General features: G+C 35.9%; 1 protein-coding gene across 4 annotated transcripts; it reads right to left on the bottom strand.

The window, feature by feature from the left end:
- Window positions 1-97: 97 nt before the first annotated feature.
- On the bottom strand, window positions 98-25,290 carry LOC107842565 (callose synthase 2). 4 transcript variants are annotated; one of them, XM_047399349.1, is made up of 43 exons: window positions 25,135-25,290; window positions 24,115-24,348; window positions 23,395-23,495; window positions 22,602-22,723; window positions 22,411-22,504; window positions 22,108-22,218; window positions 21,907-22,023; window positions 21,710-21,802; window positions 21,528-21,619; window positions 20,668-20,794; window positions 19,861-19,998; window positions 19,702-19,775; window positions 19,546-19,630; window positions 17,072-17,194; window positions 16,842-16,959; window positions 15,342-15,676; window positions 15,153-15,205; window positions 14,991-15,051; window positions 12,750-12,831; window positions 12,585-12,634; window positions 12,408-12,494; window positions 11,844-11,978; window positions 11,674-11,765; window positions 11,403-11,487; window positions 11,147-11,307; window positions 10,918-11,041; window positions 10,735-10,832; window positions 10,530-10,653; window positions 9,807-9,958; window positions 5,716-5,825; window positions 5,486-5,611; window positions 5,321-5,389; window positions 5,047-5,236; window positions 4,808-4,964; window positions 4,209-4,328; window positions 4,005-4,120; window positions 3,783-3,866; window positions 2,716-2,828; window positions 2,407-2,636; window positions 1,513-2,313; window positions 1,373-1,423; window positions 690-875; window positions 98-613 (listed from the first exon to the last, which is right to left on the bottom strand). In XM_047399349.1, exons 2-43 carry the CDS (start codon window positions 24,299-24,301, stop codon window positions 365-367), a joined length of 5,823 nt encoding a protein of 1,940 aa, XP_047255305.1. In that variant the 5' UTR covers window positions 24,302-24,348; window positions 25,135-25,290; the 3' UTR covers window positions 98-364. The 4 variants fall into 4 exon arrangements, with proteins under 4 accessions (XP_047255305.1, XP_047255301.1, XP_016541969.2 ...); XM_047399345.1 differs by having other exon boundaries at window positions 24,731-25,271; XM_016686483.2 differs by having other exon boundaries at window positions 1,513-2,310; window positions 24,731-25,266.
- Between the last annotated feature and the right edge of the window lie 1,567 nt (window positions 25,291-26,857).

Below are 26,857 nucleotides of genomic sequence, written 5' to 3' on the forward strand. Positions count from 1 at the left end.
AAACATTTGAAAAATATTTGCCTCCCTACCAAACACCACCCTAACCAGATCTTTATTTCCGGGGAAGTTTCAATAAGGGCAAAACTTTATACAAAGCTTTCCATTAACAAGCTTTTTAATAAACTAATCATGTAGAATCCATAACAAACCCTCTCCCTTTTGACTTCAAATATATCCTGTACAAGTCTACAACTCATCTGCACATATTGTAGAAACTATGTATACACAAGCTAGCTGAAATTTTATACATGAACTATGATACATATATATAATATTTACAAGAAAATATTCTTCTGTTATATCATCAAGATGCCCAGCGAGTTCAGCAGGATCGATCTGGATATGAGTATTGTAGCAGTGAAAACTACGCTTTGTTGCTCGAGGAACGATCCTTCTTTGGTCCACCAAGAATACGAGAAATCTGCAGACCTCTACTGAATGCTTGGTTGAACAACATACGGGTTTGAAACTCCGAAACAAATGGAAACCAAGCCAAGAAGGCAATTGGTGTGAACACGAGCAACCCCATTACAATTTCATAACCACGGGCAAGTGTCCTGATCGATCCCCAGAAGCCAAAACGTCGAATAAAAGGCTTCAAAGCTTGAGCAATCTGAAAGAAGGCAGGATGAAAAGTCAAAAACGCACAACGAAGAAGAGTATTTGAGACAAAAAGAATTGGCACTCACCAAAAGCATTCCCCATCCGGTAGGCATGAACGCGAGAATGCAAACAATAATATCGCGAAATTTCAGGTGTAGAACAACAATCAAGCTAATGAGTAGGGCAACAAATGAGAGGAAAATGAAGCCTTTGATCAAACGAAACGCAAGCTGAAAATCAGCACTGAATTTCCTCCTTCCGACAGACACAACCTGCAATGAATGAAGAAAGGCAAGCCGAAACATTAATCAGCATAAGCACCAGAAAGTGCAGCAAAATTGGCTCAACTGACGAAGAAAAAGCAAGTAAACTACTACTTCCATGATTTTATATGTCTGCGCTTGGGTTAAGGGCATGTCAAGAAATTAAGAAATCGACTAATATAAATCAAATACTAACCATGCTGTAATTTAGCTCACCATCTTTGACACCTTTTATTTAAATCATCTGACCTAAGTAACTCCCAATAGTTGGATCTTTTTAGGAAAAGCATTGTTATAACATAAGTGTATTTACTAAGCCTGAAAAACACAACGTTAAGGCAATACTATAACCTTTTCTTTTATATTAGCTGGTAACCATAACATGCTAAGTCATGTACTCTTTTTACGATTTTGTGATATAAGATTGTGTATCTCTATAATATCTGAAATAATGGGGAAACTTATCAATGAATATAATAAGAAAGTGCAATTTTTTTTTAACTCACCTTCATTACTGCTAATATTAAGAAAATGACGATCCATGAAATACCATAAACCTGAATATGCAGCAACAAATAATAGAAGTCAATACTTCAATATTTTAGGTGATCACTTCTGCAAACTGAAATGCAAACTAAGGACGTACCAGAAAACTTGTTTCATTATTCAAAATTGTGAGGTGATATACAAGTCCGTATTGATATATAAAAAAGCGCATTGATAACAATATCTCAGCTACAGTGCCACGGATCCCTGAATGATAAAGATGCTCTTGTTCTTTCTCCCACCAAGATTCCCAGCTTTTCTCTGGCGATACACCGATACCACCACGATTGTTTATCCACTTATTCCAGTCTGTCCAGTCATCGACAATCTTTTGCCACTCGAATCCGGAAGGATTGAACAGGAATGGGGCAAAGAGCCATGTAACAACCAGGAACCATACAGATGCGGTTATAAGAACATATGCCACCATATCTCTGTATGATTTACCAAATATATGGTAGACAAGAAGTAGAATCATGAGTTCGATTCCCTTCACAAAATGGGTTCGAGAGTACAAACGATAGTTTTCAGCAAATTTGGCATGAAATACAACAAAACCACGACCAGTGCCTCTGTATTGAGCACCCCCATGGAGCAATGTTCTTCCATAATAGTGGGTCCTTGTTCCAAGAGAAAATGTAAAGAAAACAGGAGCAAGTTGTAGTTGCATGAGCACAAAATCAGTTAAGGCATTGCGGAAGCCCCTCTCAAGGCCTATCTCCATCATCATAGGCAACGCCATCAATAGGCCAATTTGCACAAACGATTGAGAGGCAAGAGCAACTTGAAGAGGCTTATTATTTCGAATAGCTGGGTGTGAACTTAATCCTTCTTCAAGCCCACTGACGACAAGATACAGCCGACCATAAAGAAAAACATATACAATAATGACAGTTACCTGCTAAAGAAGAGACATTCATTTAGGTAGACTATAAAGAGAACAAACCCAGTTAGGATAATGAAAGTCTAAAGTGGAGAAGCAGTTGAGCAGTACCAGGGTAGTAAAGTAGAATCCTATAGTGGTGAAGAAGCATGATAGCATACGGAAGAAATCAAACCGATGTCCAAGCCTGTATACATCACGACTCATTGTCTGCTCACCATTTCCATTAGCTATCTTTGCCTCAAACAGTGAAATTTGGTTAAGGCCAACATCTCTTCCTTTACCAACTTGGATGTACTCATGGTGAGTAACATTACCCCCCCGTAGAGTAGAATTAAAACCTAAAAGATGCATCAAAGTTTGTAAGGGTAGACAAAAACTACAGGATTTATGTGTTCAAGTTTGTGGGTTTTCAAATACCAGCAAAAATGTCTTCACTTAGGTTGATGACTTTGGAAGCCTTGCTCACACCACCTCTAGTTAAATGAAACAATCTATCAAATACATCAGGATGCCCATAGTGGAAACGTACTCTGAGAGAAAAAGCATCCACAATAGATGAGAAACTAAATGTCAGGAAAACATTTTGACCTACTGAGATGAAAAGTAAAAGGCATATTTGCATTACTATGATGCAGAATTCATGCAACTACAGATTAAAATAGGCCATCACATCACTTCAAATTCAGAAAGGTAATCAGAATTTACCAAGTAAAAAATAGTCACAGGACGACAAGAAGGAAAATGTAAAAGACAAGAAAGTTCATTAACCTTCATAAGTAGTGCAGCTAGCATGAAAAGGAGTTCAAGTACTGAATATCAGACATTTAGGGGTCGTTTGGTAGAGTGTATAAGAATAATGCAAAATATGGTGTATTAGTAATGCTTGTGTTAGTTATGCTTGTATTTTTCTTATGCAGTGTTTGGTTCGATATATTAAAAAAAACATGAATTACATAATTTCTAAAAAAAAATTTTTTTTTTTACATAATGTCCTCAATATATATGTTGAAAAGGATGCGAAATTTTTTTTGAGGGGTAATAGGGTCTTTAAGCATGTTAATGCATGCATTAGATCCATTGCATTACTAATGTCATGGATTTTGAGGTATTAGTAATACACACCTCAATACACAAAAGCATTAGTTATACATAGGGTAAAAAGGTATACCAAACAAGGTACTACTAATACATATTAAACTAATGCATGCATTAATATTTCAATACACTCTACCAAATGACCCTTTAGCCTCTTGCTACACAAGGGAGGACAGGAACATGCTCCCTCACTCTCTCTGTGTGTGTAAGGGGGGGGGGACAGAGAGAGACAGGGGGAGGGGGGTCGCATTAGAAAACAAACTCCTGTCATCTTTAGGCTACTTACAGAACAGAAATAACAAAAAAACAAAAAGGAGAGAGGAAGGCACAATACTACTAGCGACAAAAGACTCAGTACTTCACATCCTAACTAGTTCTTGGATACTTACTTCAATGGATTGGCCAACAATCTTTGCCCAATTGTGACAAAGCTGTTTTCCTGATTTGACATAAACCACGCTAGTGAAGAAACACTGCACAGAGAAAAAAAAATGACAGCTGATAAAGAAAATACATTTCACTGTCGATACGAAATGCCCATGCATAAGTAAACTCTCTCCAATTCCATTCTAGCAACAAAAAGTTATTGGTTCTCTAAAAGGTCTTCATACCTGCCAGTGAAAATATGCTCCCGCAATCCCAAAATAGTCGGATTTCTTACTCCATTCTTTTTCAAAAATTCTTGCAACAAATTCCTCATTTTGAGGGCTTCTTCCATGTAGTTGTCCTTTTTGATTGGAAAAATAACAATGTGGCGTCAACCCAAACATGCCAACTTTTTCTCATAGTAAATGAGAATCTTATCAGATACCTACCTGGTTCATATCTATTGTTTGCAATCCTTCCCCACGAGTAAATATAATTGCATGATTTTGATTCTCTGGCTTTCCTTCTCCCAATATAGCAGGCCCAGGAAGTTTTATTCGATAAATAACCTAGACAACAATATTTCAGAAGCTGATTGCAGAGAATTAAAAAGTAATATGGACCAGCAAATGCATATGTATCTCTAACGTAATATCCGGTTTGTAGCTGATGAATAAAGTTTAACAGCTATATAACTATAATCTCCAGCAACAATAGTGTGGATTTTGAACAAATATAAAATTATAATCTTCAGCAACAATTGTGTGGATCTTCAGTATCCAAGCACAAACTTTATGTAGATTGACAAAAATAATATGCACTGATGCAATCCAGCCAGAAGAACTAAACTATAAAAGGAAGGCCACAAACCAGGACCATACATCCAAAAACCAAAATAAAACCTAAGATAAACTCTTCTTATGACATTCCTAATAAAAGGCAATGCCCCAGGAAAAAAAAAAAAAGGAAAACTAGATCAGGAAAAATGCTTTTTGTTTTAGCTTCTAGGTGATGCATAATGTTCCAATTCAACACCTGCAATAGGTACCTGATCTAACTTCTGATCTGGCTCTGCCGAGTCCACAGACCTTGGTACAGCCTTCACAAGCGCTGAATAATAAACCTTATTATCGCCAGTCCTTTTTGATTTATCTTTGCTAGTTTCGTCAATCTCATCAATGTAAGCTACTCGAAGAGAAGGGTACCTTACAATGACACAAGGAACAAAATTTACAAATAAAAATAGACACTTGAAAAAAAAAAAAAAAAGTTTATTCTGGATCATACTTTGTCATTAGTCTCAAAATGTCTTGAGCACGATGATCAGCAGACCTTTTCTGAATTCCATATTGCTGACATGATACAACATAGGTAAATTTCATGTCTGAAACTGCCTGACATTGCGACATCAAGGACCTCTCATTTTTTGGCTGTTCATCAGTATTAGATTCAGCAGCCTTGTAGCCTTTCATTAACTCTGTACAAAATGTAAAAAGCGCAATTCATGACAAACTCTACTCTTCAAGATGATGATGAGAATATAAATAATTCTCGTATGCACCTTCATCTTTTGCCATATCAAGAAAAGCTTGAAGTTCCAAAGCTTGCCGATAGTACATCATACCTCGTACTGATTTTTACAGTTGATCAATTGCATGCAAATTAAGAAATTTGACAAGAAAATATGCTGCTGCTAAAGGTCAAATAAGCATAAATATAACCATACCTGTTTTGGTCAACGTTTGGCCTCTATATGATGCCCATAGACGGAGTTCTTCTTCCAATCTAGTGTTTCCCTTAAGATCCTCCTCACTGCTACAGACAACCCTTTCAAGGAAGTTCTCCCATTCATCTTAAATGGATTTTTAGATTGATTTAGGCATAAAGAATGACATGGAATCACAATATGTCAAGGTAAGTCCATTTAATGCTTAAGTTTACAAATAGAAAACTAACCTGGGTATATCTTTTGCAAATAAAACAGTATAGATACACCATCTTCATTTGGTCTTTCCAATGAATTTATTGAGAAAAGAACCTCCTCATTGTAGTAAGGTGTCAAAATACTAACAAAGGAGAAAAAAAACATCACATATAATAGTTAAAGAAGACAACGTCAACTGGTCCAAGTTAAAGAAACTGACTTCTATGACATGCACACAGATGCAAGATGTAAATCAAAGTGAACTAGGTCCCAATGGTTGCAAGTTCATGGAGGAAAACATACAAATTTGTTTTGACAACACAATAATTTATTACATGAAGGCTAATTGAATAAAATACCAGGGAAAAGACCACTCATCTAACTGACTGAGCAGCTACAGTCCACTAACACTTGGGTTTTTTATGTTTAGACATGTAAGATCTTACTAATCTCTCCTACAAAATCATACCTTAAATTTCTTAAAAAAAAAAAAAAATTTTAAAAAAATCATGTCTTAAATTCCAGAAAAAACACTGTTCCAAGCTCCCTTATATTTCCCTGCAACCATCAGCATAGAGATAAACTAACATCCATCACCATTCTGTAGATCTGTCCATACCGACTTCGAGCAGCAACCCATAATGCATTTAACTTGTCATATTACTACTGAATCATCACCTTATTTCAGGCAGTAATCATTGACAAAAAGAAATAATAGCATTGATTTAGATCTCAAATTTGATCTAATTATAGTTTCACCAGGTGTGAGGTCATCTTGTAACAATCAGCGCAGTTGACATCATCAATGAGGTCAAAAGTTTTTTTTTGGGAAAAAAAGGAGCTTTTTCTAAGAAAACTATCAGTTCATGCTAGAGTTCAGTATCTTCAGAATTCTGGTAGGCGAAGGTTCAGTATCTTGAGAATTTTATTAGGATCCTAGTGGCCAAGAAATAATAGCTATAGAGAAGAACAAAATCACTTAGAACTTTTGTGTTTACTCAAGAATCTAACTGATATTTGGGATTTAATGGACTTCTCAATAAGTTTTGTGCTAGAAACCTAGTGGACCATGCATCTACTGATACACTATAGAGGGTAATGTCTACTCAGTAGTTTGACGCTTGTACCAACATCTAAAGTCGAGACCAGAAAACCATTGTATTTCAGGTGTGTACTAATGGTCTTGGCCACTTCTCCCTAATGGAGTGCAAGGAGTAGGGATTGAAATGGGGCGGGGCGGGGCGGGTTTTCTCTTAACCCGCAAAATTTAAACCCCGCCCCGCATAGCATTTTCACCCGCAATTACCCTCCCCGCACCACCCGCATCCACTCGCCCCGCTTCGCGTAAGTGTTTGTTTCCCTTCACTCTGTTAATTTTATTTTTGTTCAACATTGTAGTAAGTATAATTTAGTCATTAAAATTAGAACTCAGTTCTTTTTAATAGTATAATTTACTTGTTTAAAGAAAAGAAGGACGACTTCAAGGTACTTGATAGAAAAATAAATTTGAAATTACAAGGATCATTTTCTTTTTTGCCAAGACAAGTGCCTCTATGAATATTAGATTATTGATCATAGATATTAGAAATTAATTTTGAAGTATCATCTGGCAAAGATTGAAGAAATACAAAAGTAGAACTCACACAGAATCCCATGACTGAAATCACATGAACCACCAGCTATTAGAGTCCGTAAAAAATAAAACCTTGTTGAATGAAATAAGCACTTATAACTCGAAAAGTATGAGTTCTGGAAACTCAGATTTGCAACTTTCAGTCAACAATGACCTGGTTTGCAGCCTTAGAATTGAAGTCATAGTTTTTTTAGCTTTGATTTTGTTTAAACCCGCCTAGACCTGCAACCCGCCCCGCATCAATTTTTCTAAAGATCATTTCAACCTGCCCCGCATCAATTTTTCTAAAAAGCATTTCAAACTGCCCCATTGCCATCCCTAGCAAGGAGTGGATTAGCAGGTCCTAAGGCATCTGTCCCATGAAGGTTAGGACAAAGAACTACAAACTAGGAGCCAAACTCCAGTAGAAACTTTGACTTTATTCCGGGAAGTGGGGAGTTGGCGTGCGGGGTCCTAATAGCCTCTCATTTTTATTTTTTATTTTTTTGGTGTACCCGCGAAATTCTAGTTTATCTAGAAGATTTGGTTTGGGAGTTTTGGGGTTGTTCTTGGAGAATATCACAGTATATTGAAGATTCTCCACTTCTTAGTATACTGCTTGTATGCAGAATATTTCCCATAGTAACAACAACAACATACCCAGTGTATTCCCACAAGAGTGGGGTCTGGGGAGGGTAAGATGTACGCAGTCCATACCGCTACCTTCGAGGAAGTAGAGAGGCTGTTTCCGATAGAATATTTCCCATAGTAATAAATAAAATAATTAACCTTATAAAAAACATATCACAGTGAAGGTATGTGTTAGACATCTTAGACGAAACCGGAGTATAAGCCCATGGACATGTCAATGGACCCTAATGTCAAGTTGGTACCAGCGGAAGGGAAGCCCTTTCTTGATGTTGGGAGAGATCACTGATTGGTTGCGAATCGAACTTACAGTTATCAGACTGGACATTTCCTTACCGGTGAGTGTTCTAAGTCAATTTCTGGATTCTCCAAATTGACGCTCATTGGGATGTTGCAATTTGAGTTGTAAGAGTGCTCCAGGGGAGTAGGACAGGTCGGCCTATTTATGAGGATGAAGTTCATACTGAAGTAGTTGGATACATTGTAATGGTTCCACATCATTAGGAGGTCCACGACACATATATTGTTTGGAGGAAATATGGCATCTTGGAGCATCCAAGGATGTGGCCTAGCGGACAATGAAGTGGGTTGAGCACCGTGAGGTCTCAGGTTCAAATCCCAGCAGACACAAAACACTAGGTGATTTCTTCCCATCTATTCTAGCCTTGGTGGATAGATTTACGGGGTACCTATTGCTGGTGGGAGGTGGCAGGTACCCCATGGAATTAGTCGAGGTGTGTGCAAGTTAGCCCAGACACCACGGTTATCAAAAAACAAATAGCTTCTTGGAGAAGTAAAAAACAAAATATGGTTGCTCAATCAAGTGTTGAAGAACTGAAGCAATGTTTAGTCCATGGCCTTAACTACATCTGAATTTGAAGCAGTTGATTAGGAGTTAATACAACCACCTCCTCCTATCAAGTCATATTGTGATACAGTGATACCAAGGCAGCTTATACATTGCATCAAATACAACTTCTCACTATAGGATTAAACACATTGAGTTGATTGTCAGTTTGTTAGATAGGAGTTGCAATCCCGAGATACTATGACTGCATATGTTAATTCAAATGATCAATTGGCAGATACTTCCAGTTTAGCTCTTGGAAGTTCCAGAGCAGATTAACATGTACAAGCTAGGTATGCCTGATATATGTACTCCAGCTTGGGGGAGGTAGACTATTAAACATAAACGATATGTAACGTAGCGACTATACAGTACATAGTGTTTGTTATATGTTCGCTTCGTAATCCAAGAGCAGATTAATATGTAACAAGTTAGGTATGCCTGATATATTTACTCCAGCTTGGGGGAGGAGGGTTGTTAAACGTAAATGGAATGTAGCATAGCGGACTAAACCATATATAGTGTCTCTTATATTTGCTTCGTAAACGTATTTTACCTTATATAATTTTAGGGTGCAGAGAAGAGCTCCTATACACTATTTTCCCATTTTTTCTTCTTTCACAACGATAAAGCAAGACAAGTTTATCCATTTTAGTGATAAGTTAAACGAGAGTTAGATTCTTGTATGAGACTATTTCCCAGGGCAACGAAACCAAACAGAGGTTATCCAAAGACATTACAGGTTCCGGTGTAGTTAGTACCCACAAGGTGCAAGCACCTTGCTCTATCATTAATGACCTTAACCGTATATCATTAAGTCTTGAAACATTCATACGATAGTCATGAATCAATTTTCTCCAGAATCTCTGATTTTTTTCTTTCTGAAAAGAGGCTTCAAAATACCAACAAGCTACACAGGAAGAAGTTGAGTTTCGCTTAACATCCCTACAAGGGTATCATGATGCAACTGTGATTGCATATCAATTGACAACTGATGTTTTAATCAGAAAACTTACGAAAAGGAAAGCATATTGCGAACTTTGGGGGCGTGAGGCATGTCCATAAACAATGAATTTGAGAAGAAGGAGATGCGCCGTCTAGCTTCCAAATTGGTTGGCACATCCATGGCAGATTCCTTAACAGTAAGCAGCATGTGAAGCCTTCTAATCTGGAACAACGAGAAGCTTCATATGAGTGTGGCTCAAAGAAGATAACTGATCATTCTCCTTTCCCAAATGTACAGCGAAGTTATTGAAAGGGTTTCACCTAGCATGCACACTTCATTCTAAGTTGTCCTGCACATTCTTCACTCCAAATCTCACAGCATGCTTTTATGGCATGGGAAAGTTATATATATATAAAACCACACACACACATACTCTCGCGCAAACACATGTGCACTGACAGACACAAATAGTGAACTTCATTTCAAATCTCACAGCATTTGATAACTGGGCGAAGAGAATATCTTTTTAAGATGGTCGTAATAGAAACTCACTATATTTAATTGAACTAGGGGGACACAGATGAAAACTGTGTTTAAGTTCCTCCTCTTGCTTATTCGGGTCAATCATAGTCACTTATCATATTTACCATGTAATGTGAATTTTGACCTGTCATCTCATATTTTCTTATTGTATATTATAATCCAGTGATTGTCTGAAACTATCTCAAGCAATAAAATTAACAGTTCACTTATAATATGTTAATACTTCATCTAGTTGAAGAGGTACACTCACCTTCTCCATCCATGCCTCTGTTTCTGTTACAGGAAAATTAAGGGTGCCAAAGAGCTGATATTTTGCATTTGGAATCATCCCATCATGCATCCCATAAGAGCCACCATGGGAGGAATCTGACAAACTACAACAAGAAGTTGCAAAAATAAACAAAATGATCAACAATTAAACAAAGACTAAAGAAACTTGCCCCCACATGATTTACCTAGGAACAGAGTCTTCCATTATGTCACGGGTCACAACTTCTAACATATCAAGCAAGAGAATAACTACATGATCCTTGTCCTCCATTTTGTTTTCTTTCTGTGGAATTTAGAGACACTTTAGTAGAACTCTATTTATGAATTACTCAATTTAAGGCTGAAAATTTTGTATAAGGTATTATTACCAGAAAATCAATAAGCCGCACAAATTGATCATAGAGGATAGGTAGAGCGCTCATGTTAAAATCCTTTACCAGATTACCCTCAGCTATGTGATCATCAACTTTTGCGAAAATTTCTTTGACCACCCTGAAAATTATTGATTTCCAATTAAATAATTAGAAACAGCTCAACGAGTCAAAACTGCTCTCTGCAAGTTTGCTGGATAAGTAAATGTAACAGATGGAAACTTACAGCTGTTCACGTTCACCAATGACCAAAACATTTATAATGCTTTTGCATGAAGCATAGCACTCACGAATTGCACAACACATGTAACTGTCCGCATTCAACCTTTTGGTCAGTTCACGATCTCTTCCATTGCAATCTTTAGCCATGTCCAATGCGATGGGTAGCTAATAGCAGTCATGTTAGATAAACACCAGTTAGTAAGGTTGTCATTGGATTTACTTAAGATTTAGAAAATAAAGAAGCTTGTAAGATCCCGAACCTTGCTAGCTAAGAGAAATGGAGGCCACTGGATAAGTTCCAGATCAGGGTCAGCCCAATATGGCACAAGCAATAAGCTCCTTTCCCTGTAAGCACAGCAAGTTAGCTCTGGAAGAGTAATTTTGCAAGGGAGAAGAGACGGATAGCAAAAGGGAGGGAAGGAAATTGGAGAAGAGACAATAAACACCACATGAAACTGAATACGGAGGAAACCAGCCCATCCAAGCTCTCAAGAAAAGGATTTTGTGCCTCTACCACCATTATCACGGTACCTATTATTTATCAGATCCTCCTCCCTGAAACTCTCTATTATTTTGTTCCACATTTGAGCAAACTTTGCAGCCTCCTTTCCTCTAGAAGTGACCTGCAAGGACCAGTCAATTAACAAAATCTTAATACTGATCTCTGTGAAGTCAATGCAAAGAGATGTCTAGGACTTGACCTCATCAAATTTCTTAGATAATGTGGCTTTAAGTCCCTTTTTACGCGTTTCATCCTTTTCCACTGGGATCAAGCAGGCATTAAATGCTCCTGGAAGTGACTGAAACCGTGATCTAAGCATACCCAGTGTGCGAATCTGAAAACAGAACATAGGAAGAGAACTTATCACCCCCCAAAAAAAAAAGAACACAAACACTAGTAAACTATGGAAAACCAATGGAAATCAAGGTGTAAGGCAGATTTTGGGGAAAAAGAAAATCTTATCTTAATTACCTCATATGCTAGAGATCTTTGAGCAGCATTCATAAAATTATGCATATCATAGATTCTATAAGTAGCAATTACTACATGCATATTTTCTGCACATCTATGTAATACCTCAAAATAATGCATAAGCTTCTGGTAGATAAATAAACCTAGATCTGACGTTGAGATGATACAAACAAACAAGTGTGTTGCAGAATTTAATTGAAAGAGAATTTCATAGCATCCAACATAAAGCTTATAATTGGATGGGAAGTAATCTAAGTAACTACACCAATTAGTAGGTGGAAGCTCTACCAACCTCTCCAAGACGCCGAAACGCTCCATAAATGCCTCCAAATATGGTAGAGAAAATAGCATACCAAATCTGAGTGTCCATGAAATAGACCTGGGATAGTCTTCAATTTAGATGTTGTACAGAAAATGTGAAAATAGAGAAGCTGTAAGAATGAGAAGGCATGCAAATGGATATGCATACAAGAATAACAGGAGCCCATAGAGCAATCACGACACCGATATTGCTTTTTGCTGCAGGTATGAAACCATAAGAAGAGCGGAATTAATTAACAAATCTTCACTTCAATGCACAAGTGTATCCACATGTATATTTTAATAATACCCAATTTGACTTTCATTTAAATACCTCGAGGGAAGAATTCATGCCATTTATAAACACTGATGTGAACCTTCATGATATCCTTCGTTGGACCTACAAGAGGTTTTATCTGCAAAAGTAAACCGCTTCAAGGTTTTCATGTATTTTGAGGGCCAATATTTGACATCTGTGTAGTCAAAAAGTGATATCTACATAAATTAGCATGAAGATCATAAAACAACAGATATTTTCAACAACAAACAAATTTATGCTACCCATAGAGTATGAATAATGGTCTTGGACTAGATGACAAGATATTCAAGTTTCTGAATTCATATAAGTACCTTAGGTTTCTTTCCTCGTAAACTATTACATGGAAATACAACAAGAAACAATCTAAAAAGAGAATGGGTGGTTAAAGTACAGTTCTTATTACAGTTGTCTCCCTAAATGTTAGATTCCAGAAAATAAATTGACCATTTTCAAACTAAAAAGAACCTAGACAAATATAAAAATATAAGTCTCTTCCCAGTAGGGGTGCTCATTGGTCATTTGGTATGGTTTTTAGATATTTCGGATTGGTATTTGGCTTCTTAAAATGCTATACTAATACCATACCTAATTGAATTTGGCATGTACGTTTCTTTCCTTGTGATTTAGGTATATATTCAGTTAGATAATTTCAATTTGTTTGGCTTAGGTAGAGAATTGTGACTTTCTTTTTTCGTCATGAACAAACCACTGCATCAAAGAAAGCACCTTTTGGAACTTCTAATTTTTCTAGAGAATGAATTAAAGGAAAGCGGGAGTGTTTTTGCACCGGGCTGCCCTTTTGGTGAGTTAAAGGAAAGACATGCATGATCATGTATGAAATTTTGAACCAGACTACCATCAGTTCTGAAATAAATATAGGTGGGAAAGTGAAATTTTTGATTTCTGATTTCTAAAAAGGTGGGAAAACCGGAAAGGTAAGTAGGTACAAAAAACCGGTGGTAGAGGTAAGTATGTAGCAAAAAAAAAGGTGGAAAAGGTAAAAGGTAATCCTAAAGACAACTTAAAATTTTAGGCCTTCTGTATTTATGGTATAGGTATGGACTGCGTACATCTTACCCCCCCCAGACCCCACAAAGTGGGAATACACTGGGTTTGTTGTTGTTGTTGTTGTTGTGTATTTATGGTATAACCTTATATATGTGCATTGTGTAATGTAGTATGTATTTCGGTATGGTATCGGTATTACAGTGTTTTATTACCAGAATACCAATTAAAAAAAAAAAAAACTTAAACCAAATACCATACATAATACTGAAATTTTCGGTTTCAATTCGATAATTCGGTATATACCAAATCATGCACACCTATACTTCCTGAAAATCAACTTCTACTATTTTAAATAGCTTGATTTATTTAAAAGTTGAAGATAGGATAAAAATTGTATAAATATCCAAAAGATTTTACAATTTACTTAAATAGATATAACACTAAATTAATTGGATTTAAAGTTGACTAAGATTGCATGCTTGCTGAAGGATCATAAAGATTATCTCTGTATAAATATCTTAAATTGAAACATAACCAGTTAACCTCAAAGATTGTATGAGTAATACAGAAATTATGGTATTCACTGCTTCCTTTTTCCCTTTCCTTTTTCTTTTATTGATAGCCAAAAAATCTCCAAATGCTAACTTTTGGGGAAAAGGACCATGTGCATTGCTCATAACCCATTTTGCTATTAGCATTTTTAATAGCTCAAAGCTCGTTTACACTTTTTTTTTTTTGCGAATAGAACTCATTAGATGACGTCAAACCTTTAATATGCATACAGATACTCTTATTAATACTATTTAGTTATTTTTCAAAAAATTATAACAGTAACTACAGTAAGATTTATTGCCTTTTTGTAGTTTTATGTAAGAGCAAATTTTATCTCGATTAATGTTTAGTACTTCTAATGAAATTTATAACACTAAACAGATAAATAAGTGAAACTTTTAAAGATCTTCAAAGGCTAACAAATGGGTCATGTTCAAGAAGCATGATCTTTTTTCATCCAAAAGTTGACACTGCTAAAACTAGGTCCTATTTTTCCACTTAAATGTTGAAGTTAGGTATTTTTTTGCACCACTTCCAAAAGTCAAATGAAAAATGCACAACCTCAAAAAACTGCATACTTGCAATTTTTCCATCTAAGTATGTGTTCTCTTATAGTATTTTGCTATCAAAGCAAATAGTAGCAAAAACAGGAATCCCGTTAGTCAGACGAGCATAATGACAGAATAAGGGAAGCACCTCTACGTAAAAACTGAATGCCAATTTTGCAGCAAGGAGGAGAACCCAAAATAGTGTGTATCTGGAAAGAACAGCATTACAATCAATATGATAATCAATCATAAAGAATAGCAGAACAAAATGAAAGTCGTTTCTATATAATATTTCAATGTTGTAGCTTACTTGAAAAGAGAAAATGCATCCTCATGCATGCCTCTTCCAACATAAAGCCGAGGCTGTAATAAAAATCATATTACATTAGAAGTATGAGATCAAAGACTACCCAAAAGGAAGGGAATATATCCAAAGAAGGAACTCAAAAGCTGAAAATAGACTGAACAACAAACTAAAATAAGAGTGATGTTTGCATACCTGGGACCACCACATTACCAAACTCATGATCTTGTAATCTGACCTCTCAAGGTAACGGCGGATGAAAGGGAACACAAACAACAATGCCGATAGCATGTTTGGTGACAGGTAAAAAAGAACTGCTATGATGAATAGAGAAGGTGAACTTGAACCATTGCCAAACCAGTTTTTAATAGTCAGTGCAAAATCTGGAGGATTTTTCCAGCTATATGCATAAGTTACAGGCAACACTACCACCCATGCTGCTGCTGCAACAGCTTTAAGCACATATCTAAGCTTGACATAAAATGACATGCTGTGTCTCGATTTCCAGCTCATGATTATATCCAGAACCGCTGCATACACAGGGTAGCATCGCCAACAAAATAATCATAGTTATAATGATTTTTCTAAAACAGATAAAGATAAAATATATGATTCATAGGACTTAGTTCACAATAAAACCCCTAGAGGCTTCTCATCCTTTGCAAAACTTAAAGCATTTCTCCAAGTTCTTCTTCAGAAACTTAGCCAGATTTTTTTTAAAAGGGGGGATATCTTAGACACTCAGGCTAATCAACTCCCAACTAGACATGTGTTTTCCTGATAAGCAATCCGAAGAAAATCAGGACGGATGTAGACGTTACGGAAATATCACTAGTTTATTTAAGTTACTAGTTGGCAACAAAAAAATCCGAGACCGGTTAAATCATATTTAAGGAAAATGATCAACAATTGGTTGCTGATATTAGCTGTTAGCTGAAATTAAAAAAATTGACCATTACTTGCAGTAAGGTAAAACAATGTGACAAATAATCGGTGGACGCTCAAATTCAGTAGCATAGGAACTACTCATGTTACTCATTTTTAACCCCTCAGCATGATGACATCGAGGGGAGGAGCTAAAGCTATGTCTATAGGTTAGGAAAAACTCAGTAGTTTTGGCTCAAACTCATTACGTTTAAAATTATACTTTGTATGCATTTAAAAAAAATCAAGAACCCAGTAAACTACATTTTCTAGAATTCAAAACCCATAAACTCAAACTTCCAATTTTTCCTCGGACGGTCAAGCCTCTCCTATCACATTGTTCATTTAAGTTTTCAATCTTCTTATAAACTCTTTGATAAGTCATCCGAGTGTTAACCATTGGTCTCAAACAAGAGAGAGTGCTACTAATAAAAGAGTCCCACTGCTATACAAGTGGTTTAAAAAAGATGGGAGTATTTTTTTAAATCACAACACAATAGGGGTGTTCTCAATAACTCATCTTGAGAAACTTTTCATTTATTAACAATTTTCATCGAGGTAGTTGAAAACAAAAACTAGTCGAGTACTTCCCCACATCATGAGATATGACATTTCATATTGATAGGATAATACAACTTTCATTTGAATGTCCTCCAAGTGATTAACTTTCACATTGTCAGAAGTAACATAGTAAGAAACGAGAAAACTAACTACAACAAAAAGGATATTGAATTATAATCTAGCCAGTGTTTGTCAAAAATAAACCCTCACCTTGAGCGAGCTTCAGTATGGCAGCTGTTATGAAAATGCTCAACACTTTCTTGAACACATCTCCTACAAAAATACCACCCAGTTGGCCAGATCCATTCCATGCAATAATGATCATTGCCTTCAGTAAACAAGGTAAATCAGCACACCAGAAGACACTCAACATGTCATACAAATAATGAGAAAATGAAAGAAGAAATATATTAAAACAAAGTAAAAAGAGAGAGACTAACCTGTAAGCATAAAATAAAAAAGCCCCACATTCTATCAAAACTCCTATAGATGTGCCAAAATGAGCGTGTCTCGACAAAATTGATTTTCCCCATCCAACGGTTCCTTTTAATTGCTTCATTTGCCTGAATATGATCAATATTTAGATTAAGTGTGCAATACTTGTTGTAACATGTTAAGTTGTTTCAAATAGCATCATTCAACACTTGTAAAGAAATGGATCTTGGGCATACTCAGCCCAAAAAGTTAGTCCAAGAGGTAAGGATTGTCCAAGCCACATATAAAAAGCACACTCATCCCATAAGAGCCCTGTGGGGGACTCTTCAACGCACTATCTCTCACAACAACATACCCAGTGTATTCCCACAAGAGTGGAGTCTGGGGAGAGTAAGATGTACGCAGTCCATACCGCTACCTCCGAGAAAGTAGAAAGGTTGTTTCCGACTATCTCTCACACACAAAAAAAAAAAAAATCATGCCCAGGACATCTGGAGCGTGGATAATTTTTAATGTGGGGGCCCAACATCGAGAAACAAGAATTGAGACGGGTAATGATCTACTACCATGTAAGGACATCTTAGGCCTAACTCAACCCAAAAAGCTATTTCAACAGGTGAGAATTGCTCAAAGCATATAAAGATACCACACATCCCATAAGATCCCGATGTGAGACTCTCCAACGAGACTCAATACTACAAACGCTCGTAATTAAGGAAATTATGCATGAAATCTCAATAGTGTAACACCAGGGCAGGGGGATAGCAACCAATAAGTAATGAAATTCTATCATCTCAAAACTGAAATCATGCCAAATACCATTACCATAACCAAGTCAATAATAAGTACCACTGTTCAAATATCCTCCCACGTAAAGAACAAGAAGCATATTTTTTGTCAAACATAGGTGTCGATGGCCATTCATATTCATCATAAAATTCCTCGTAGATGACCAAGCTATTATGTTAGAGAAAAAATCATGTACCACCTCTAGAGAAAAATAATTTAGTTAATTTTATGTTTGATAGATCATTGATGCTCTATGGGTTCATCTAGTTTACTGGACCGCATGCAACAGTATGATGGGTCTGATACCTTAATCTTATTCCTAAAATTACTCAAAGTTTCTATGTAAGCACTGAATCTACCGGCTATATACTTAATGATGTTGAAGGCTTTTCCTCCATCATCATAACCAGATTTCAAGAAAGATCTTTCTGAATGAATAGCCAGCTCCTAATTATCTAGCTATTTCACACGTGGTGACACTGGTTTATACTTCATGAATACAAGTAATACCTTTACAGATTATCATGAATGAAGAAGATATAATTATTTGTACCTAGTATTATCCTTTTTTAAGCAATTCTTTCTCTTACTATTAGTCATCAAGAATAAAATCAGAGCCGCGAATAAAAGCTAGTTGGTCATCTGTACCTCTCTGGTGAAATTAGTTTACTTCTTTGTATTTTATGTTCTTGATGATGATTTATTTTACAGCCTACTGTCAGGCATGAAGCCATCATCTCGAAACATCACCTCCCCATTGATAGTTTTATTATCAGTTTTTTACCCATTATCAGTTGGCCTCTCATTCTAATATATACACCAATCAAGGACAAAGCAAATTCAATTGGCACTAGACCAAAAAGACAGTCTTTGAAAGGGTTAATATTACATATGAAGTCTGATTTGAAGTCATTGTTTTCAAGGACACTGGAAGTCTGGAACTGCAGGTGCTTTACTGGGCAATAACTGGCCCCGTGCTATATAACCTCTTAAGATATTCATAGCAGACAGAACCATAACATTTTCAAAGGCATATGTGAAGGGGTTAACATCACACATTCCCTGGATTTCCAGATGTTCTAATCTTCCCCCTTCTTTAGGTTTGAAAATATCAGAGACAATATCCATCATCTCCCCTATATTCATGTTTGTGCATTTTCTCTCTTGCAAGTTCATGTTATCAACTTTACCTACAGTGATTATAATGTCTGAGAAGATTTGTCAAAATTATGCTTCTTTAGATTCACAATTTGTTCTCACTCAATTTAGTAAAAGTTACTCGTTATAGGAACATTAAGGAAAATCTAATGTCATAGAAAATCAACAGGTAGGACATGTCAACAATATATGATATTGGTGCAGTGTTATATGAGGGATGGAAACATCAGGTAATAAGTGTCTAGCTGATGATTGACCCTGCACTGCTGGGAGAAGAGAATTGAGCTTGTAGAGAATTAAGTGGAGGTAGATAAGGTTGAAACAGAACATGTACACGTTGGTGAGTTGGTTTCTCTCTTTGGCAAAAACAATTTCACTACAAAAATACTTTTAACAGTTTCAACAGCTAAAGTACCTAAAATAGGAACACATTTTTTTGTGTGTGAAAATCATTTTATGGCCACTAGTAGGAGCCCTTGCAACGAAACTGGGAAGCATGCTGAAGGAAAAAATAATAGGTGATATTACTTACATCAACCGATAGTTCTTCAGGAGGAAGATGGAAGAAATCAGCATCAGCACGCATTGGCCAGCCCAGCTTGAAGCAATTGACTGACCTGCAATGTCATGTAAATCATCAGTATACATTACAAAAGAGAATAGATTCAGATAAAGTAAAAGAATATACCAGAAATACTCATTTAAATCATCATAGTTTCTCCACTGAGAATGTTTTGACTTTTCTTTGCTCCTTTTAGCTTCCTGTTCGTTCAGGCAGAAAAGTAAAATAAAGGTGCACCTCAAAACAAGAAATCTTGTGTTTTGGGCTGCAGTGAAGGCGAAATACCTTTGCTATAGTGTTATAGATGGGAGTTACTACTTTCTTCAAGAAAGCCTCATCTGCACCACCATAAGCAGGTTTTATAGTTTCGCCTGTCATGGGACTAACACTTCCGGCCAGCATACCGTAAAGTTCAAATGCCATCTGAATCAAGATTTGCAAATGTAAATGAACTGGAAAACCTAAAAAGTAAAGGCATGCAGGAAGGATAAACAGGTCTGAAGCTAAACAACATAAAAACTATGAAAGTCAGCTTCATATGTAACAGCGTGACATCTTCGAAGAAAGAACCGAAACTGAACCCTTGGAGAAGTCTTTTGACAATAAAGATAAAGATATGAAGACTGATTTCCAAGTCCAATGCTCCCCTTTACGTTACACCGATATGTATTCAATACTGATACAAGGGATAAATACATAATTTGTAAGAATCGCTATAAACTAACAATTAATAAACACATCTTTAAAATAAGTAAACTGACAGAACTCACATTTTGAATTTTTGAACATTCAAATGCTAAGTTCAATAATGATACAAGTGTCGTTACTCAAAATGGTCACTTTTCAAAATTAAATGAGTAACTCGATCTCTTTCTATTATACACTAAACGACCTTGGATATTCTATCAAGTAAGAGATGATGATTAATTTACTTGTGACAGATGATCCAAAAGAAATTATGATTCAATGTCTCGGAGAAGTAATAATACGATGTAACAGATAAATCAAGTTCTAAAACCTAAAATCAAATAACAGAAACTGACACAACCAGGTACAGACACACACTTAAAGATACAAGCAAGTACTCCATACATGATGATAAATAAAGCACAGGCACTCAGGCATGAATCTTAAATTTGCAGCTTCTCCCCATATAAGAAGATAAAGACCCATGTATAGTAATTTCCGCTGTTGCACTTCTTGCTGGATAGTTGGCAGCCTACAAGCAAAAACTGGTGAAATTAAAGAAACTAGTAGACTGGACAAAATTTAGAAATTACAGGCAGAGCTATAGTTAGGAGGATATTTGTCATACCAGCCGCAATTGAGAGTGGAACCATAAAAATAAATTCAGATTTCCATCAGAAAGAAAAGTATGCATTAAGGTGTACTACTACACGAACTCCCAATAAATCTAGTAAAACAACAAAAGGGCAGCCCGGTGCACAAAAGCTCCTTCTATGTGCAGGGTCCGGGGAGGGGCCGAACCACAAGGGTTTATGGTACGCAGCCTTACCTAGCATTTCTGCAAGAGGCTGCTTCCACGGCTTGAACCCGTGACCTCCTAGTCACATGGCAGCAACTTTACCAATTACTCCAAGGCTCTTCAATTCTGGTAAAACAATATTCTTTAAAAAAAATGATCTTACTTTGTTCTCGTTCCCATCAATCAAACACCAAAGTTGGCCGTCTCCTAGAGTTGACCATCTCCACTGGGCCTTTTTATTACCTTTTCATGTTTTTTCCTCTTGCTATTAATAACTAGTGTTAATTGGGTGCAATTAGAATTTCCCAAAGCCCCAACCTACTTAAGATACCAACTTTACCACTGTCCATAACAGGATGCCAGTAGGCGATATACTTACAACAGCATGCCTATCAATTAAGAAAGCTGCCAGTACTAGCAAACAACTCAATATAAACTGATTGATAAAAAAGAAAGATTAACTCACCAAAGACTGCTCTTGCGACCAAGATACTTGCACCATTTTTTATAGTTTTTGAAAAGTTTCTTCATAACATCAGTAAGTGCCCGGTCATCCAGCTAGTGAGAGTGATGTAGATGTCAATGTCAGAAACCAAAACAAAGAGATAAAAACTGCTATTTCATATGAAATAGATAACAAAGAACAACCTTTGGTTGTTGATCAATCTTTGGAAATTGTCGGATGTGAACATTTGCCAACAACAGAATCAGATGCTCCCGCTGATTTGCCACATTATCTTTCTGCTTGTCAATTCCAGTTACAAAATAACATTGTGAAACACAGAATCTCATAATGCTTACATAACTCATCTGATGTGTATTCCCAGAATGTCGTAGCACTGTACCTGAAAACCAAACATAGCTTGAAGCCAGTCCAGAATATCTTCATCAACTTTCTTCTTATGGTTTTTTGGCCATGGAAGACCTCTTGTATTGCGAAGAGCAGTGACAGTAGCTTGAATCTATGAAAGATGTAAGAAAAAGCATATGATAGAAGCAGCATCAAAGTAAAGAATAGAAAACACGAAAAGGGACTAGAACTCAACCTCAGGATATCTCATAATTGCTTGATTTGAACTATCAGGGTCAAGTGGAAGTATATTATAGGGGACTAGTATCTCAGTCTTCTCGGTAACCTTTGTATGAGCTTCCAAAATCTACATGTGAAATGCATATAAAATAGAGGATAAGCAAGGATGGTATACAAAGAACTGAAGCATATAGACAAGCATCTTATCCACTACACATCTACTTCTAACTATAATATCTCATATTGGCAAAGAGGTTAATTGGAGCCCTAGATACCCATAGCAACTTGAAGGAAAACATATTTGTAAATGCTAGTCTACCTCGTCAGCCACTTCTACAGCTTCTGTCAGGTTAACAGCTTTCAAGACCTCAAAAAGAACAGCAGCTGTTTGGTATGCTTTTGTAAGTCGTGCACTAAAAGAAAGCACAAATAGAAGCAGCCAGAAAGAATCAGCATGAAGAAAATCTAACACTAAATGAAGTAGGCAGTCTCGGTATGCCATGAATATACCGATCAGCTTTATCAGCAGCATTCTGCAAAGCCTGAATATATTTCCTATAGTAATGCTGGTAGAAACTCTGCATTTCACGAGCATCACTTTTTGTCCTTCCAGCAAGGGTCGTTTCATTTTCCTGCATAAATGTGAAAATAAAAAAGTTCCTCAATGTACACATTGATATTTTAGAACCCCTAAAAGTGATGGAAGCAAGTTCCTTAGGATCTAACGACCAGAAGGCAAATAAACCCAAAAATCCTGGATCAAAGATTTAGTGGACAAGCCAATTGTGCATGACTAAGACTGAAGTTTCTAGATTAAATATTTGTCACGAGTAATCCTAAGGTTAAACACTTGCAGCTTCTCATGGCGTTCAAAATCTCTTCTTCCTCATTGTCACCCCTTCTCAATCTTCTCTTAATCTACCTATTCCTTCAACTATACCTTACCTTAAAGGTGCTGTACCCTATTGAACTTACCTACATGTGTACCTCACATGGAAAAAGGTTTTCTTGATCATCTGGAAAAGCCAAGAAAGATTGCTCCATTCTGTGTGCACAACCAACAATGCTGCATCCAAGTTATGGGTCTACTAACATACTTATGTGCTACTGACTTGGCATATGGAGACTGTTACTCTCCACTTATTCTCTCCATATAATATAAGAACAAAACTGCACAGAAATCTAAATCACAGCAACATGATTTGACTAATACCAGTTCACAAAAAACATTAAGTTGAAACATCACCATATTAAACACATACCATGACAAGCATATCAATAGTGGTTGTATAAAACAGTTTACCTTTTCTAACCGTTGAAGAAGGGAAGTTTTGAACTGGCGAACTCCACGTCCACTTGATGTTGGATCTAATCGATGAGCTTTTTCGAAGGCATAGAATCGACCTGATTCAATTGCAGGAGACAAACTGCATCAGATAGTTGCACAATCTGCAGGCCATCATTTACTCCACCACTACTAAAAACAAAAGAAAGAGGAAGTTTGGTAGCATAGGAGGGTAAAGGCATCCTAAAGATGCTAATTACTGCACAGCCGAGTTACGTTGATTGAACAAAAAAGATAACTAAACTATTCTCTTGACCACTCAATTGATCATGTGCCAAGGAAATGGAGTAATCCGGTATTTTTCATGGTAATGGCTTCAACGATAATATAGGGAAGGAGTTATTCCTAACTTCCTTTTTAAGGCCATGAGAACAACTTTCCTTAATATATTAAAATGAGTTGTTCAACCTACTTGTGACTTCTACCACAGCTCTTCCGTTTGTTCACAAAAGGAGCAGAGCAGAAAGACAGCATATATTTGTAAAAATTCAATGCAGAAAACCTCCTATTGACTCAGGCTTCTATAGTCTGCATTGCGATACATACATTTCAAACTGCATTCCAAGTTCTAACATATTTTAGAAACAAAAATTTTAACACACATACATGACAAAATAAATATGAGAAAAAATCCAAGTTCATGTGCTTCAGCACCAAAAATTGGCAGGTATCACTTACATAGATAAGCTACCCTTGGGTTGCTGGGCTCGACCTCATTGGCGACACGGAGAATGGGTGCAATTTCACTTAGAGATGATGGCACTACCTCACTGTCCATCATTGACTCCCCTAAATTACCAGCAGTCTGCGTCCGCAAAATACGCCTCTGCGGTTGCAGATCAGATCCCTTTCTCTGGTAAGCCATTTTTCTTTGAGCCTTCAAAGCTCAATTACAGCTTCCTCTAACTTTGCCTGTCAAAAGAAATATTAAAAAGACCATTCTGAGCAGCAAACAACCATACACACTTAAAAAACAGTGACCCCATATCCATTACTCAAAAAACATAGAATTAGAACAAAGGCACCTAATTGATAACACATCTTGGCATTGGAAATTAGAGAAAAATTAAATTTCAGAAGAAAAGGGAAATCAGTGAACATTAAAAAACTATTCCGTCCGTTTCATTTTACTTGGCCCGTGCTGACATGGCAAACTCCTTAAAAAAACAATAAACATAAGTGTATTTTACTAAATTAACTTTGAAAATCTAAATTTTACTGCTACGGAAAGAGAAAAATATGCACAAATTTTCTTACACTTTATGCAAGGCTCAAGTAAAATGAAACGGAGTACCTTTCCTACACTTCACTGCTGGTTCTTGATAAAGCACAGCAACTTCACAGAGTCACCATGGTTACTTCCTTTATTTCAAGAACAACTCAAATTTCCAAACAATCAGCAGAGCAAGAAAATAAACACCAAATTCAAGAATCCCAAACAACAGAATTCCCTTTTTTTTCCTCCTTGATCATAATCAAACTTCAAAAAAAATATCTGAAACCCCTTTACTACCTTCTTGATTATCATAAAAACAGAATCTTTCTTGTGATCAAAACAAAAAAAATACTGCTAACTTTTATTCAACTTTCTAGAAAGGTTAATCAAACAGGACAAAGAACATAGAACTTTCTTGAAAAGGGTGTGCAAAATTAGCGGAATTTAAGCAGAGTAAACAGGAAAGTGACTAGTCATAGTACCAAGAAATGAAATAGTAGTTTCAAGTTGTGATTGTGTAGAGGACCAATAGATGACAAAGGAAGTGTGTAACAGTAATAATTACTTTATGTGGTGAGTGTTAAAAGTAATACTACGAGGCTGAGAAAAAGACAGTGATGCATGATGTTTGCCTACAAGATAAGAGCTGCCTAACCGATACTTCCATGTATTATACTGTGTACAATATGAAAGAAGGAAAATATAAACTAAAGGCCAAACACATACCACCATCTGTCAATTTAGCACAATGTTGGTCACTTTAGGCACCTAAAATTAAAGCCCCTTAACTTAGTATCATTTTTTATTTTAACATCTCACGTGGACATTATTCATTTTAGACACTTAAAATAAAGTTTAATTGTGTCATTTTAATACTTTCTGCTGACTTGACAACTTGTCTAATTTTCACCTCAACTAGGTGCGTGAAGAATCTAAAAGTCACTTTTTAAAAAAAAAAAAAAAATTTATTCTTTTGTATTCCCTTTATCTTCTTCAGCTTTCTTCTTTCTTTCTTCTTTTCCTCAGTCTTTTTCATTTAAGAGTTTATCATTAACAAATTATTCACCATTGTTAACTTGTTCAACACAAAAAATAAGACCACCATCATTCTTTTAAAATATGTGACACTTTCTTTTGTGTTAAATCCGAATCAAAAATGAATTTTAAGTTCTTAAAAAAATCATCAAAAAAAGAAGTCCTATGAATCTCCATTTTTCTTTTAAGATTTTATCTCAGTACGTTAATATATTAATGCAATTGATAATTTCACCTATTAATTAAAACTAGACAGAAACAAATTAAAAGAAAAGAAAAGAAGTTCATAATGAAAAGAAATCGAATCTGAATTTCAAGAAATTTTTGACAAACACTTTATTTTTTTAGAACAATCATACAAATTAATAATCCATTTCATTTCCATAATTTCAGTTTCTTAATTTTCAGATTTTATCCATTCATTTTTTAACTACGACTTTTTAGTTAACAGCTGTTGGTGTGATGTTTTGTGTCGTTTCTAGCTTCTTTTTTTAAATTCTCTTATGAAGTTTATCTGAATTAAAAAAAAAGATTAAAAAAATGAAGTGAAAGATGGTTATTAGTGAGGGAGTAATGTTTATGGCGAGGAAATTCTGGGAGGAGAAGAGGATGGGTTAAGAAGATAACCCTATTTTTTATTATTTTTTATAAAAGTAATCTTTTTATTATCTTTTTATAATTTATTTTGTAATTACTTTTTTTAGACCCAAATGTCACATGTCATTTTTTAAGTGGTCATTATGCCACATCACCAGCGTGTGTAATACACAATTTGTAATTTTAGCTAATTGTTCAAAAAGTGTTTAAAAATATAAATTTTAAGTTGTTTAAGTGTTCAAAATGTACAACGCTTAATTGAGGTGTCAAAGTGAAAGATGGTGTCAAGTTAAAGGGTCTGTCGATGGGTTTGGCACGTGGGTAAAAAACAAAATGGCATGCGACATTGATTGATTGTTGATTATAGTAATATCTTAACGTTACCGAAAGGCCCCTGAGTTTTTTTTCTCTTCATTCAAATAATTAAAAGTATTATAATTTTTATTTGATATATTTGCGAGAGCCGAGCCAGTTTATGACCAAAGGGTTATCTAAATCTTTTTCGGCAGAAAAATAGATGATTTATACATGATAAAATTACTCTTTATGTATATATAGCAGTTGTCATGTTGA

Source organism: Capsicum annuum, chromosome 1, assembly GCF_002878395.1.
Source record: "Capsicum annuum cultivar UCD-10X-F1 chromosome 1, UCD10Xv1.1, whole genome shotgun sequence".
NCBI lineage: Eukaryota > Viridiplantae > Streptophyta > Magnoliopsida > Solanales > Solanaceae > Capsicum > Capsicum annuum.